The 17257-nt window shown below is 36.0% G+C and overlaps 1 protein-coding gene across 2 annotated transcripts; it reads left to right on the top strand.

Annotated features, from left to right (window-relative positions):
• Positions 1-342: 342 nt before the first annotated feature.
• Positions 343-5955, top strand: LOC121983989 (calcineurin B-like protein 7). Of its 2 annotated transcripts, none has more exons than XM_042536727.1 (9): positions 343-462; positions 1521-1666; positions 2616-2698; positions 2796-2855; positions 3125-3233; positions 3401-3453; positions 4402-4482; positions 5066-5178; positions 5566-5955. In XM_042536727.1, exons 2-9 carry the CDS (start codon positions 1582-1584, stop codon positions 5630-5632), a joined length of 651 nt encoding a protein of 216 aa, XP_042392661.1. In that variant the 5' UTR covers positions 343-462; positions 1521-1581; the 3' UTR covers positions 5633-5955. The 2 variants fall into 2 exon arrangements, with proteins under 2 accessions (XP_042392661.1, XP_042392660.1); XM_042536726.1 differs by having other exon boundaries at positions 384-469.
• The last annotated feature ends 11302 nt before the right edge of the window (positions 5956-17257 follow it).

Raw genomic sequence — 17257 nt, 5'->3', positions numbered from 1 at the left:
CCAAAATGGTGCAGGTTTTGGGATCTCCATTGAAGGAGATCTGATGTCTCTTTTATATCAAAATGATGTAAAAAGACACCTATTGAAATTGGTCTAAGGCACTATAATAAATGTATCTCGATTGGGACGTCTAGTTTAATTCGGTCCGATATGATATGAACCGTGTGGCTCGATTTGAAAACGGTCCGGTCGTTGGATGGCGCCGTCTTCAAAAAAGACTTTATGTCTAATTTTAGAAAAACAATAAAAAGTAGTGACTCATTGTAAAATAACATTTATGGGTTAAAGTCAAATTTAAAATTAATTAATAATAATAATTTTTAAATTAGTTGAATCGTCATTGTTGTTTAAATGTGTAGCTAGGAACGATGCCCTCTCGGTTGTGGAACCACGGAGGACGGAGGCAGTCCCTGATCTATCAGTAGCGGCGCGAGGTCGATCGAGTGGGATTAAATCGATTTGGTAAGAGGTCGAAATCTCTGTTTTCTTCATTTCTAATCTCATTCCATCGCTCTCGTTTTGTGCGGATCGGTTTTTCGTTCTGGCGTCGGAATGTGTTTTTCGAAGGGGGCCAGATTATCTGCTTCCTTCTTCTTGTTCCTTCTGGAGGAATCGGTTTTTTGTTTAGTAGGTTTAGATCGAAGTCCGCGTTGGACACGAACTCGAAGATTCAAATACCGATCTTTTTGGGTATTTAGTACTCTTTTTTTTCTTGAATGCTATTGTTATTATCAGGAGTTAGATCCGAGGTGATGGCATCGCGTGGCGATCCTGAGATGGTCGGTTGTATCTGGTATATAATGTTTGGGGCGAGAGTGGAATAGATCTGTATATGAACTTGGGTTTTTTGGCCTAAAATTGTACTGCCTCTTTCAGAGTTTTTTGCTAGAGATTTTGGGTAACCCCTCTTTTTTTCCTTTTATGATTATGAATAAGTTCTCCCTTCAACAAAGCCATCGGATGGTTGGGAGTAAATTCTGTTCAGTGAAACTGTTGGATAGTGAGGGAGCTAGAAAATTATGGAAGTGGGTGCAATTATGCCTTTAAGAAAACAACTAGCTTGACAAATTGAAGTGCCAGATTGCGGGGAGGCAAAAACACATCAGATGAATCATGTAAACACAAGATTTGCCCAAACGATCTGACAGAAAGAAAATCCATATAGGAAAATAAAATAGCTAAGTTTGGTAGGTGTCGTGAAGAATTGATTGGAGACAGATCACTTTCAGTCAACACTATCTAATCAAAGAAAACAGAAAATAGATAAGAAGGTATAGGTGAAGAACGATGGCAAAAAGTTGAAAGAGCGACACTTGGATATTTTTGCTTCTACGATTTGAAGGCTGCATAATATCTTAAATTTTCTTTTACTGCTGATAAATATGATGATTAAATCATGTGTTTGCATATGGAATGGTTCAGTTTTTTACTTTAGTGGGTTCAGTTAAAACAATTTCGTTTTGTTTACTATGACAGTATCATATCGCATGTGTGTGATCGTGTTCTGTGTTATTTCTCAGGAGCTGGCCCAGCTGAACTCAGCTACTTCTTGACCTATCTTCATACTCGGTTGTCAGTCTGATGGGCTGTTTCGCTTCTAAGCTCAGCGGCAAACACGCAGTCGGATACGAGGACGACCCTGTGGCCCTTGCTTCTCTGACTAATTGTATTTCTTCCTCTTTCTTCTTTTACAATCCAGTTGGTGTTCATGCTTCACGAATATACCATGCATGCATTATCTGCACTGTTGCTTGCTATTTTGTCCTCATAAGAAATACTAGTTTTGACGTTTTTCAGCCATCAAGGAGTCTATGTGCACAGTATGGTTAGGTCTTACGTAGCCCCCTATGTCGTCTATCTCTTATCACTGAATCGGAAGGATTCAACAATCAACAGTACGAGCCTGTAGAACAAGATGTCCCATCCAAACTCATGGCTTTGTACACTTTAGGATTGGAGCCTAGTTTGTTTCTGTATAGCCGTCGGATCACTCCTGATTTTACTCACCCCGTCCCTCGCTTTGCCATCCTGCCACACCCAACTCTATTTATGTTTTTTGTCATCGCTTTGAGGTCCCACCCAACTTTGATTTTTTTTTTTTCAATCATCGCTTGTGATTAAAATCTGGATATATCAGACAGCAAATAGGTTGGCTCCATATTTGTCCGATCAGCAAAAATCAAAATAGAAACAAAAACGCTAGAGAAAGAAATACTTTGCGTTTTCAAAAGGTTAGGCTCCTGTTTTTAGTTAATTAATGAAAAAAAAAAAAAATTGATGCATGACACTGTACTGTAAATTTTGTGTGATATATCACTACTATCGATTTCATTTTCTGTTTGTTATTAAAATTTCACATGTTTCAATATTTTATAAATGGTGGTAAAATGTAATTATGCTAGTTCCAACGCCTGGATCAATCCGTACCAAGGCCAATACAGAGAAGGTAAATAACGGATGATTACTAATTTTTGAAATAATGACTGGTCAATATTTTATAAATATGTTCATAGCTGCTTGCTTGCTTCAGAAAAATGCATCGATAGTATTCTTTTGGCATCTTGACTATTCAATATGCAAAGGAATTTACTAAATTCAGAAATATTATTTGACAGTCACCGTAAATGAGGTCCTCGCCCTTAATGAGTTATATAAAAAGTTGAGTTGCTTGATTATTGCGGATGGGCTAATCCACAAGGTATATACTTGGGCGTTTAACAGCTACATCACTCATGCGGTACCATGGGCTGTCTTTGTTGCTTTTGTCACTTATTCTTAATTATGCCATTGAGCAGGAAGAATTCCAGCTTGCTTTGTTCAGGAACAGCAACAGGAGAAATTTTTTTGCAGACAGGGTCAGTTCTCGCTGGTTTTTTGTTTTTTGTTTAACCTTGTTCATATATACTATTGTTTGGGGCAACAAAATAGTACGTCAATAATTTATTTCTAGGTCAATGAATATCTATGGGGCCACAGCTAAATTTCTTCTTTTTTTTTTTCTTTATGATTCAAGAACATGCATGATCGTTTGTCTTTGCTGACCAACTTGTGAAATTTCTTTTCAAACATAAAAGCTATCGGTAGAATAATTCTGTTCAAGCTCATACTGGCGTTTTATTTACAGGTATTTGACATGTTTGATATCAAACGAAATGGGGTTATTGAGTTTGGAGAATTTGTTCGGTCACTCAGCATCTTTCACCCAAGAGCTCCGGAATCAGAGAAGATTGAATGTAAATGCTTGAATATTATTAGTTACCTTCTTGTAGACTATGGCTGACCTTAGAAGTGAAATAGTTGGTTTACTTTATACAATAACCTCCAACGATAAATGGTTGGACAAGTCTTCAAATAATTGGTTTTATGTTAACTTCTAATTCTTGCTTCATTTTACTTGCAGTTGCATTTAAGTTGTATGATTTAAGGCGAACTGGCTTCATAGAGCGTGAGGAGGTGAGCATAAAATTTTCCTTTTTTCTATCTCTAGATTTCCCTGCTGCGATGAATTCTTCGAGGACTTTTATTTCGTTTGAGAAAGAGCTAGCTTTTTTGTTATCTAAACTGATATAATGAGATTTCACTATCAACGTCTAGAACTACAGTAGGGTATTAGAAAGCAATCCATGTTGGCTGCATATTCATCCTGGGTCTTAGTTTTAGAATATATTCGGTTGTGTTAGGTTAATCTATGTTCTTGACAATTGTAGCTATGGAGTAGAGAAAGACGGCTTACGGATTGTCGTCTAACTTTTGCATATGTTGGTGTGTGTCCGTATTTTTCTTGAACTTCTCTGAGTGATTGAAGTTGCACAACATGACCACTTTAAATCTGATATAAATATGTTTGTACTCATTCATGGGCACTTATCTGATGGAAAGAATCTATTTTGTTATTAACTTGTTGCAACTGTGTCTTATGACTGACAATGCATATCTCAATAAAGTATAACGTTTCTCATTTTAGAGTCCTACGTGGAGCCAGTTCTTCTCATTCTCTGCATTGGTCTCATTTGAGCCCAAGTATATGCAAACCTCGATAGCACCTAAGGTGTCGGTTGATCAAGATAGTAGGATGGTTGTCATGGAAATAATATTTGCTAAGGAGTATGTAATAATTCACTCGCTGAATCAATTAATCCTGAAAATGGATATCATTGAAGTGCTCCCGGCCGACCATTAAGGCGAGTGGCATGCCCTGTTGAATAGGAGGGCTTGATACTGGTTATTTTACATTTAAACATTTAATAACTAATTATCAGGGCATTAACTTCGTCGATAGTAATGCTCAGATGTGTTCAATAGAGTAAAATTAAAAAGAAATTGAATGGATAACTTAATTTGACATTTCATTGTTAGTCTTATCTGGAGAAAATTATTTCCATTGGCTGATATGATGTGCAGTTGAAGGAGATGGTGATGGCTATTCTCAATGAATCAGATCTGTCTCTGTCGGATGAACTTGTTGAAGAAATTGTCAATAAGGTGAGTGTTACACCCTTGTTGGATCTTTACATAAACAATCAACTTCCAAAAAAAAAAAAATTGAACGATTTCCAAGGAGCAACAACGTTTCTACATTGATTCAAATATCAGCATTTTTCAGTTGACTGCCGAACGTAAACAAATTAAATCCCTTAGCAACATCGGCATCAACAAGCTTTGAGCTCTTTATTCCTCACACCTTCAACATTCAAGTGACCATCAGTTGAAGCTATGCTTAGTTGCTCTAATTATAAATTTTTTACTTTTATCTTTTCTAGTAACCTTACAAATTCGTTTTTATATTCTCATCTCTGCTAGCATATTTTTTTCTGTAATGCTTTATCTTTTTGTCTCTCCAATACTCTGATTTACAAACTATGGTTAACCTTACCAAGTCTTATGAAATTAAATAATGATATTAAGTAATAATGTGTTGTACAAATCATAATCTAAGAAAAAAGATAATGTTTTAGGTGTCACAATGAGATCCTAACGTCGTAATATGCTTGTTTGCAATTAAGATACTCTTTGCTGTTGTAGATTTCAGTTGCCAAACCAAATTCTTATTTGTTGTCTTTTGAAGACTTTCAATCAGGCAGATATTAAAGGTGACGGGAAGATCGATCCAGATGAATGGAAGGATTTTGTCAGTCAAAATCCATCTTTGCTCAAGAACATGACTCTTCCTTATTTATCGTGAGTCCTAAACTGAATTTAATTCTTGCTCAGTCACTTCCGTCTGCTACATTTATTCACATCATTTCAGTTAGATTTTTCTTGTACTATATTTGTTTGTTTCCGTATAGTTTCGGTCAAGTTTTTCAGTATAGTACTGTTCAGCAACCAGAACTTGGTCAATTTGCTACAATGAAATGCTTCACACAATTTGGCGGGGAATCTTATTCACCAAGATGCAGTACTGGAACAAGTAACCAAAGACATTTGCTCATAAACAATAAGATTCCCCTGCATCTTACAACCGATTGCATTCCATTGTAGCATGCTCGGATGCAATTCAACAATACACTTTACATTCTCTAAAGTTTCCATCTTTTTTTCTAATGTGCATATGGATTTATGCAGGGACCTAACAACCTCATTTCCTAGTTTTGTCATGCAAGCAGACTTGAGCGACACAGACGCCATGTGATGTTATATCAACTACCATCACCCGTGTTCTGCTCCAGCTGAATCTAATGAAAAAGGATTACAACCGGTAGTTGCCGAGAATTGCATGTACATAACATAAGAGAAGTGGCACCAGAATGGCAAGACCCCTACTAGTCTTTGTTGGCATATTATAAGATGGATATGCTGCTATTATATGTTGTCGTCCTTTTGTTCCGGTTAATATTGTGGAAGCAGCTAGCAGAAAACAATGATCAAGATGTGCTATGTATATTGTAGTAAATGATGATTACATTTATACTATATGTTCTTTATAGGATTGTAAATGAACCAGTCGTTTGTGAATAAGTTTGGTGTTCGGCTTAGTAAGAATTTGTTTATGTTCGTTCAATATACATAAGATTAGTTAAACAAACAAACTTGAATAGTTCGTTAAGCTAAACAAATAACCTTGAACACATATGTGTTCAGCTCGTTAACGTTCACGAACCATATTTATTAATAAAACTCTTTTCAATATCCTAAATAAATAATAAAATAAAATAAATAAATTTAAATTATCAAGTTCAATAATCAATCAAACAACTAAAAGTTTCAAACAATCAAACAAACTTAAATTGAGAGATTGATAACATCTAAATGAACCAAGCTCGAACCAAGCTCAAACCAAACTTGAATTGAGAGTTTGATAACATCTAAATGAACCAAGCTCAAGTCAAGCTTCAAACAAGCTCAAGCTCATAAAAAATAAATCAAGTCAAGCTTGAATACTCATTTCAAAAGCTTGGTTCATTTTAAATTCTGCTCAGCTCGGCTTAGTTACCTTATCAAATAAGTTTGAACACTCTAAAACTTGACTCGGCTCGACTTATTTATAACCTTAATCCTTTATAATCCGTCCTCAAATTATATGAAAAAAAATAAATTAGGAGATAAATTTACAGTCAACCATCATGGCCAGAAGATGTGCTTTGTATATTGTAACTTAGTGAGGTCAACAAAATCTTATAATTAGATACTGAAGTATATGCAATTACGCAACCGCCCTTTTGCTCGGTTGGTGGGGCAGAGGCCTGTAGTGGTTGCACGTGCCCTTAAGTTGCTTGTTAGAATTTGGTCAGTCAGTAGTTTTATTTATATATAAGTTTTGTTAGATTTTGAAGAATCCTGTGAAAAAAAATAGATGATTTGTATTTATATAAAAGTAATAATAAAATTAATACTATAAAAATAATTTTATTAATAAAATAAGAATTTTATCATAATAAAAAAATATCAAATAAATTAATTAAGTAATTTAAAATTATTTTTCATTTAATCATGCACCCAGTTAAATCAACATGAATCAAATAATAAAACTCTACCTAAATTAAAGCCTTGAAAGGTCCAAACCGAATTGAATAAATCTACAATTTGTGTTGCCTTAATTTGGGTCATCCTGCCCACAAGCGTGAGAAAATGATTTAAATCCAAACCAAATTGAATAAATCAAAATTAATTAAATTAAAATTTTTTTAGATAAATCCAACGGATTGAATATTATTATCAAAATCGAACAAATCGAATTAATATAAAATCGATTAATTCAATTGATTGGTAGTTAAATCATAGGTCAATTAGCTAGTTATTGTCCAATTCAAAAGAAGGATTAGAGCTAGTCATTGTCCTTGTCCCTGACCAGGTTGCAGAAGTGAGGTCGAACCTCCTTTGAAGGAGGCCCTAGGCCCTAGTAGAAGGATTAGAGTTGGTCATTGCCAGGAGCAACTCACCCTTGCTGTGATAGTTATTTTGTGAATCCTTAATTAATTATTTATATTTGCTAAAGAATAATTGAGCAAGTTAATTAATTTTAATTTATATATAAAGTTTTGTAAATATATTATAATTAGTTTTGCTTAAATGGTCCAATCATCAAAATTGAAAGTTTTGAAGATTCTGATTAGGGAGGGATAAAAGTTTAAATTAATTAATTAAATTAATTGATTAAATTTAAAAGTTAAATTTGATTATTTTATAAATTTCATTTCTTTACTAAAAATATTGACTATTCAGATAATTCCGTTAGATTTTAATTTTAAAAATTTGATTAAACCAAATAAAACGATCCACAATTCAATTAATTTAAATTTTCAATTAATCATATTTTATTAATTAAATTTATTAATTTTTGTTAGAAAAATCAATTTATTCCATTTCAATCTAACTGTTTCAACCGATTGCTCAGTATTGACCTTAACTAAGAGTAATTATTGACTAAAAGTTAAATATGAAAAATTTTATAAAATGAAATTACGCCCTTAATTTTTGTATCATTTTTCAATAATAACGTTAAGAGGGAAAAAAACACATTGAATTAATTATTATATCCTTCAATATAAATTTTCACACAATTTATATATGCATTAGTATAAATAATAAAAAAATAATAACTATAAAAAGAATAATCAGCTAAAAACTCATCCACCATCTTCACCAAACTAAAAAAAACTAGAATTCAAAATTAATGAATCAAAATTAAATAAAGATGTAATAAAATTCATCATTTAATGATTTCCTGATCATCAAATGTGGCATACGATGAAATATGAGTGATTTTGATTCATCAATTTAGAATTCTAATTCTTTTTTTATTTGATGAGGATGGTGTAATAAGTTTTTAGTTGTTATCTCTTTCAGAGTTGATGTTTTTCTACTATTTATGAAAGTACATGTATGCATTTTATGAGAATTTTTACCGAAAGATATAACGGTAAATTTAATACGATTTTTTCCTCTTAATGTTATTATCAAAAAATAATAAAAAAAGACAATAACATAATTGTCTTTATTTGCCACACGTGGGGATTTTTAATGATGAATTTTATTTTATTTTATTTTTATTTTATTTTAATTTATCAATTTAAAATTTTGATTATTTTTTTATTTAGTGAAAGTGATGGAATAAGTTTTTAGTTGAGTATTCCTTTCAAAATTATTATTTTCTTGTTTATGTCGATACATATATAAGTTTTATGAAAATTGTTATTAAAATATTTCCCTCTTAAACTATTAATAGTGCAAGGGCACAATTATCTTTTATACAATTTCTCACATTTAACTGTTATCGAAAGAAGTTAAATACTATTTAAAAATACTGAATAAAATAAATATAAGGGTTAAAGGTATTTTAACTATTATTAAATCATTAATATCAGAATCACATGACAACTGTAACTATAGGGCAGAACGTGTACAGTTGTAAATTAATTGTACATTAATCTTCAATGAGATCATCCAGTAGCATTAAGAGAAGCTAAGACATGTAATCAACTGATATTTTAAAAAATGCATCTGTCGTTTACTAGCACAGGGCAAAATGTGTCTTATAAACGGTTGGGACCAAATGTGTAGCTCTCAATGCTAATATTAGGGATTTATTTGATATTCATCTTAAGAAGAGGTGACTAATCTAAGGATCCACATACTCACGCAGCCTCCACTATGTAAACACTTATTTTCGATAATTACCGAAGGCGGAGAAGCCCTACAAGCTCACAATACAAGAAGAAAAGGAAGGGAAATATAATACAAGCAAAAGCTTACAAGATATGCACAAGAAAACTCTAACCCTAGCTTTTCTTCTTGTTGAAATTCGACTCTTGACTTGGGCGTGCACCAGCACTAGCCTCCAAGATCCTTCAAGATCTGGCGAAGAGAGCAGGAGAGGATCGCAGTGTCGCGTGGAGAAGAATTGAGGAAGAACTACTGTGGGAAACGCTTGCCAACAGCTATATCATGCGCCAACGGTCAAATCCCAATTGATCGGATTGCTCCCAATCGATTGGGGAGGCTTTGAATCGATCGGCAGATCGATCCAGAGCGCCTCTGTGCTCTCTGGGAATTGCCTGGATCGATCGACCGATCGATCCAAGGCTTATCGCGCAGAATCGCAGCTCCTAATCAATCAGCCAATCAATTGGAGGCTCCCAATCGATTGGAGGCTCCCAATCGATTGGAGGCTCCCAATCGATCAGCCCATCGATTGGGAGGCTTTCTGTGCGATCGGCGATTCTCCCAATCGATCCACTGATCGATTGGGAGGAAGCTTATCGCGGGGACTCACTCAATCGATCAGCCAATCGATTGGGCATGAGCTGATCGATCCAGCTCATGGTTTTTGCCCAAAACCAAGTCCAAAGTCCCCAAAACCAACATCCGGTCAACCATGACCTGTTGGTAAATCATGTCTAGCATCCGATCACCCTTGACCTGCTAGGACTCCCTCACCAAGTGTCCGACCAATCCCTTTGACCCACTTGAACTTTTTCCCTCGTGCCAAGTATCCGATCAGTCTCTTTGACCTACTTGGACTTTCACCAGATGTCTGGTCAACCTAGACCCATCTGGATTTCCTTTGTCTGGCTTCACTCACCAGGACTTCCCTTCTGCCTAGCTTCACTCACTTGGACTTCACATCTGCCTGGCTTCACTCACCAGGACTTTCCTTCTGCTTAGCTTCACTCACTAGGTCTTCCCTTCTGCCTAGCTTCACTCACTAGGACTTCCCTTCTGCCTAGCTTCACTCACTAGGTCTTTCACCTGGCTTCACTCACCAGGATTTTCAACTGCCCGGCTTCACTCACCGGGACTTCCTTCTGCCTAGCTTCACTCACTAGGTCTTTCACCTGGTTTCACTCACCAGGATCTTCCAGTCAAGTATCCAGTCAACCTTGACCTACTTGACTCTCCTTCACAATCTCTCCACATGAACAATTGCACCTGCAATCTCCATGTGTCGTCTTCATGTATTGTCAAACATCGAAACCCAAACATCAAGACTCAAGCTTGAACCAATTCAAGCTCAGTCAATCAGGTCAACCTTGACCTAGGGAATATTGCACCAACAATCTCCCCTTTTTTGATGTTTGACAATACCACTTTTAAGTTAGGCTAATCTCATAGCCTCAACTCCCTTCATGCCAATATATGAATGATGGTTTCTTTCATTCTCCTCCTTTTCTAGAGGGCAAACTCCCTCTTTAAGTAATGAAACCTAACTTAACCACACATTCTCCCCCTATTTGCACACATCAAACACTCTCCCCCTGAAGAGTTACCCAACGTTGTTTACAACTTCCCTTGTCGTTCACAACACAATAACGAAGATCTCATACCTTTCATTATTCTCAACGCTCATCCTTGAGCATATACCACTTGGTATATTCACACACGATTCAAATGAAGGTCTCATACCCTTCATTGTCATCAAATGCTCATCCGTGAGCATACATCACATGAATTATGAAGATATTCACTCTCTCCATTACATTCAAATACCCAACCTTGAGCATTTTCGATAAAGAAGGTTAACCACCTTCCAAGATGTATGAAAAATAGATTTTCATGTCCTTAAAGAGTAACTCCTCCTAAAGATATGTACGTAACTTCTGTCATTGCACCAACAATGACTTGGAATCCCTAAACCTTTAGGAAACCCAACTTTAGAAGTTTTGAGATTCAAAATTTCAATTTTGAAACCAAACCTCAACCTAAACCTCTACTTAGTCTTCCTTAACTAATCCATTCTTGTTTTCATCATGAAAACTCCCCCTAATGTATACAAATGTTTTCCAAGGGGTTAGGAATGGTTTTATAGACTAAAAATGATTTAGAATGCTGAAATCAAGCTTTCCCAGCCAAAATCAGCATTCTCAATCGATTGGAGTTGGGTCCTAATCAATTGAACCCAACTGAATCGATCCACTGATCGATTCAGACCGCGTAGATCGATCGGTGGATCGATCCAGTGAGCTTCTATTCGCGAGAAGCTCACTCTCAATCGATCGCCCGATCGATTGAGACCCTTCATTCGATCGCCCGATCGATTGAGACCCTTCAATCGATCGGGTGATCGATTGAAGGTCTGAAGTTGCTGAAATTCCATTTCAGTCAACTTCAGAAACCCCTAGAAAATTCTACAAAATTCTAAAAATTATGAAAATTCATGTAGACATTATTTAGGGTATATATTATTAAGGAAAAATAGTTTTCTATGAAAATACTTTCTATTTTTCAAGATTGACACAAAATTGAAAACTTATAAAAACTTTAGTATTTTCTTCTAGTTTGTGTCTAGCCTTTCAATGATAATTACTATCAGAAGATAGTTTTCATCAAGGTTTTCTAAAAGTATTTTAAAATAATTTTCAAAACCAATATCCAACCATGTTCTTTGGGCTCAATGCACATGACTTGTACATTAGCTTTCCCAATGATTGGAAAACACATATCTATGTGTTTTGATGAACTTAGAACTCAAAAGAATGCACTAAATCAACATATTGAGTTTTGTTCATCATCCTAACATCTCACTTGTATCTAGTGTGCACTAAAACACATACAAGTCACCTTATAGTTCTTTTGTGAGATGTAAAGTTTGGTTTTGCCCTAATCTAGGAATCATGTATATCTATCTAGGCATTTTAAGATTAGGAACATCCACCAATGATGTTACTTGTTAACGAATGTCATTTGTCCTTAATTGCGAGGAATTAAACATAATGCATGATATGTTATGGCATACATCAAAGATAAATAATTTTCATAAGAAAATTTCCTATGACTACATGATGTATGTATGACATGACATGGTATTTTTATATTTTTCATAATAAGGTATGAGTGCAAGAATAAATATGATGTCATGACATACGATGGCCAAACAAAGCATGGCAAATTTTAGCATAAATAAAATATACCTAGGTTACCTATCTAAGTATCCTAAAGCCTTAGCTAACTTAAAGTTTAAACCTAGATTGCCCAATATTTCTCAAGAAAATGTCAACACCCGATTTTGACATTTCCTTTTATTTTCCTACATTGTGCCAATATAAATTAAGCATATTCCTCGAATTTTGGCACAAATTACTCTTTTAAAGAGTAACAAATTAAGTTAAGGCTTAAGTTGCCTCTAATTCCTAAGAACATACCACAATCTCAACTTGGTAGTTCTTATGATTTTCCTAAATGTACCAATTTAATTTTAAAAATAAATTCATCACATTATGGCACATCTTACCCTTTCCAAGAGTAACTTGGTTATCCATTTCATTTTCAAAAGTTAATAATAACCTTTAAAATGCTCTTAGAGTGTCAACTTCATCATGGTTAGGTTAACTACCCTTTCAATTTGAGTTGACACTCTCTAACCCATCTAAGGGGTAGAGAAAATGCTCCTAGGAACCCAACACCTATTGGTGCTCCTTGGATACTCTAGGTATTCACTAGGAATAGTCTCCCTAGATACCTTCCTAGTAACCTTGTTAGGCTTTTTAGGGGCCTTGGTCACATTTTCTAGGTCAACCCTAGGGATTGCGTCCCTTGTGACCTTCTTAGTGACTTTCTTAGATTTCTTAGAAGTCTTGGTCACGTTTGGTGTTGCAAAAATACTTCTAGGGATAGCCTCCCTAGTGTTTTTGACTTGACCATTTGACCTAGGGTTGGTTCCATAATTATATGGAATCATATGATAAGAGGGCACAACCTTTTTAGTTTTAGGTTTGTATCTCAAACCCCTATGGCCCTTGGATGACCCTTGTTGTGCTAAACTTAGGTTTTGCTCATTTTACCCTTTTAGGATATTTTCCATCCTTCTTAGGTTCTTTTCTAATTTATCAAGTCTTGACCTCAAGACTTGATTTTCTCTTATTAAATCCTTAGTTTTTGGTTTTTCATTTAATCCTTGAGCAATTTTATGTTTAGGTTTATAACTATGATCCTTAGTGTTATTGCCTAAACTTTTACCTACCTTCCTAACCCTAGGTGTGGTAGTCTTAGCATGGAGAGCCATATGTTTTTCTTTAATGCTATTATGCTCCCTATTTTATGGCAAATAGCATTAAAATGATAAAAATTGGAATTAGCATGCTTTTTACCATTATTTAAAGGGGTAGGCTCAATAAATGATACCTTGCGTTTTACCTTGGAGGCTCCCCCTTAACTCATGCTTCCTCCTTGAGCCTTGACCACTTTCTTCCCCTTGGGACATTGACTCCGGTAGTGTCCCCTTTGATTGCAAGAGAAGCACACAATATGCCCCTTGCTCTTCTTTGTTCCGAAAGCGGCCTCTTTGAGCTTCTCCTTGCCCTTTGGTGACACTTGACCCTTTTTCTTGGCCAATTTAGGGCATTTGCTTTTGTAGTGCTCATGTTCCCTATACCCAAAGAAAATAATGTGATCTTTATTATTAATTGAACTAGTTATACCTTCATGTGTAAGGATGACACTTGATCCTCCTTTTGATGTTTCTTGATTTTTGGATGATGCATTGTCTTCTTCTCCATTTGACCCGGATGTAGAAGCTTCTCCTTCTTCTTGATCCGATGTCAACAAAGGTCTCTCCCCCTCAATCTTAGAGGTGGAGACTTCTTCATCTTCATCCTCTTGCACATGAAATAAGAAATATGCTCCTTCCTTGCCCTTTTGGTTGCACTCCTTTGAGGATGAATCTTCTAGGACCTCTTCTTTCGATGTTGAGCACCTCTCAATCTCGGAGTCCTCTTCTTCTTCTTGATTTTGCTCCAATGAGTCGCCCTCTTTGGATTTTCCTTGATTTGGTACAGTGGAGGGTTCTTCATGAAGTTTGGCCAACTTGCTCCACAATTCCTTTACATCTTCAAATTCTCCAATTTTGCAAAGAATGGTGCTTGGCAATAAATTAACCAATAATTTGATTACATTGTCATTCGCCTCGCACCTTTGAATTTGTTCTTGGCTCCATTTGCTCTTTTTGAGGATTTTGCCCTTTGAATTTCTTGGAACCTCAAAACCTTCCATGAGAGCAAATCATTGCTCTATCTCCATCATCAAGAAATTCTCGATCCTTGATTTCCAAAGATCGAAGCTTGTTGAAATAAATGATGGAGGCACCCTTGTGTCGAATCCGAGTCCATCTCGAAATTCCATCTTGAAGTTGAGCTTCTTGAATTCTTTGACTTTGATGAATTTGCTTCAACTTCTTCACTCTCTAGCTTTGTTGCCCCTTCCGGCGATAATTCCGGTGAAGAGCGGCCTTGCTCTGATACCACTTGTTGGGACCAAATGTATAGCTAGGGGGGTGAATAGCTCGACGCGATCTCGTGCTCGTCGTTGCTTGTTTCTTGAGATGATGTGCAGCGGAAAATACAAAGAAACAACACTCAACGCTAACACTAGGGATTTACTTGGTATCCACCTCAAGAAGAGGTGACTAATCCAAGGATTCACACACTCACGCACCCTCCACTATGTAAACACTCATTTTCGATAACTACCGAAGGCGGAGAAGCCCTACAAGCTCACAGTACAAGAAAAAAGGGAAGGGAAATATAATACAAGCAAAAGCTTACAAGATATGCACAAGAAAACCCTAACCCTAGCTTTTCTTCTTGTTGACATTCGCCTCTTGACTTGGACGTGCACCAGCACTAGCCTCCAAAAACCTTCAAGATCTAGCGAAGAGAGCAGGAGAGGATCGCAGTGTCGCGTGGAGAAGAATCGAAGAAGAACTACTGTGGGAAACGCTCGCCAACAGCTGTATCCTGCGCCAACGGTCAAATCTCAATCGATCGGATTGCTCCCAATCGATTGGGGAGGCTTTGGATCGATCGACCGATCGATCTAGAGCGCCTCTGTGCTCTCTGGGAATTGCCTAGATCGATCGACCGATCGATCCAAGGCTTATCGCGCAGAATCACAGCTCCCAATCGATCAGCCAATCGATTAGAGGCTCCCAATCGATCGACGATCGATTGGGAGGCTTTCTATGCGATCGGCGATTCTCCCAATCGATCCACTGATCGATTGGGAGGAAGCTTATCGCGGGGACTCACTCAATCGATCAGCCAATCGATTGGGCATGAGCCAATCGATCGGCTGATCGATCCAGCTCATGGTTTTTGCCCAAAACCAAGTCCAAAGTCCCCCAAACCAACACCCGGTCAACCATGACCTGTTGGTAAATCATGTTTAGCATCCGATCACCCTTAACCTGCTAGGACTCCCTCACCAAGTGTCCGGCCAATCCCTTTGACCCACTTGGACTTTTCTCCTCGTGCCAAGTATCCGATCAGTCTCTTTGACCTACTTGGACTTTCACCAGATGTCTGGTCAACCTAGACCCATCTGGATTTCCTTTGTCTGGCTTCACTCACCAGGACTTTCCTTCTGCCTAGCTTCACTCACTAGGTCTTCCCTTCTGCCTAGCTTCACTCATTAGGACTTCCTTTCTGCCTAGCTTCACTCACTAGGTCTTTCACCTGGCTCCACTCACCAGGATTTTCAACTGCCCGGCTTCACTCACCGGGACTTCCCTTCTGCCTAGCTTCACTCACTAGGTCTTTCACCTGGCTTCACTCACCAGGATTTTCCAGTCAAGTATCCAGTCAACCTTGACCTACTTGACTTTCCTTCACAATCTCCCCACATGAACAATTGTACATGCAATCTCCATGTGTCGTCTCCATGTATTGTCAAACATCGAAACTCAAACATCAAGACTCAAGCTTGAACCAATTCAAGATCAGTCAATTAGGTCAACCTTGACCTAGGAAATATTACACCAACATAAACCATACAAATTATTTATTTATTTTTTGTCAGTGAATGAATATAGTTATTTTGCATTAATCAACAATAATGATAAACAAAAATTAATCATAAATTCTAATCCGTATAACTGTTATTGTTAAAAAGAGTTTAAATTTATCTCTCTCACATGTGATAAAAAAAAGTAATTCACTCATCCAACGCTCCCGTAAATCCAATGCTCCCGTAAATCCGTCTCTAAATAAAGAATAACCTGAATGGAAAAAATAAACACTCTTATTCAACAATAAATTTAGCTAAAGTTATATAACATTCTATTTAACTTAATTATACAAAATACACATCTCAGAAAGCTGCTAGTTAAAGCTTATTTAAAAAATTTAAATAATAAGGAAATTTTGATGGAAATTCTCATCATTATCCAAATGAAAATTTTCGATTGTCCTAACAATTGTTTTCAAACTATTTAAAACATAAAAATATATAAATTAAACGTTTTAACAAACAAATGCACGATTACAAGTTTGATCTAAAAGCATCTATCCTAGGATAATAATACAATGATTAAACCCTCCAACTAATAATTAAGGAATTTAAGATTCAAATCTCAATTATAATATATTGTAAAAAAAAAAATCCTCTAATGAAAATTGGACCTAAGAATACTAATCATATGAATCTCTATAAGTACTTCTTAATTTACTTTAATAGTCGATAAAAAAATTTACATAAAATTGAACTGGGATTCTGAATGTCAATTAAAAATGATAAATAAATAAATAAAAGAGATTCTGAATTTTAAAATTTAAAAATTCTCATACTTTAATGGTCGTAAAAGATGATGATTACGCTCCAGACGACTCTCACAGTCCATCCTCACGACTCTCGCAGTCCATCCTCAGATTATACGAAGGAAGATAAATTACAGAGTAACTTATAACTAACGACAAGTAACTAAGGGATGAAGAGTTTTTTTCCTAAGAATATATGTCCATCGAAAATTAATCCTGGTGCTATTGTAATAAATATGTCACCCTCAATTAAAGTGATGAAAAAAAACAAATCTCATGCTTTAAGGAATGAC

This window comes from Zingiber officinale, chromosome 5B (assembly GCF_018446385.1).
Source record: "Zingiber officinale cultivar Zhangliang chromosome 5B, Zo_v1.1, whole genome shotgun sequence".
NCBI lineage: Eukaryota > Viridiplantae > Streptophyta > Magnoliopsida > Zingiberales > Zingiberaceae > Zingiber > Zingiber officinale.
This window is presented reverse-complemented; position numbering and strand designations above follow the sequence as displayed.

Bases quoted from the DNA above. Each gene is read 5' to 3' on its own strand.
- LOC121983989 (XM_042536727.1), top strand. From the start codon at position 1,582: ATGGGCTGTTTCGCTTCTAAGCTCAGCGGCAAACACGCAGTCGGATAC. The intron at 2,699-2,795 runs GTATATACTTGG...GCCATTGAGCAG, and splicing joins CGGATGGGCTAATCCACAAG to GAAGAATTCCAGCTTGCTTT. The intron at 3,234-3,400 runs GTAAATGCTTGA...TTTTACTTGCAG, and splicing joins GGAATCAGAGAAGATTGAAT to TTGCATTTAAGTTGTATGAT.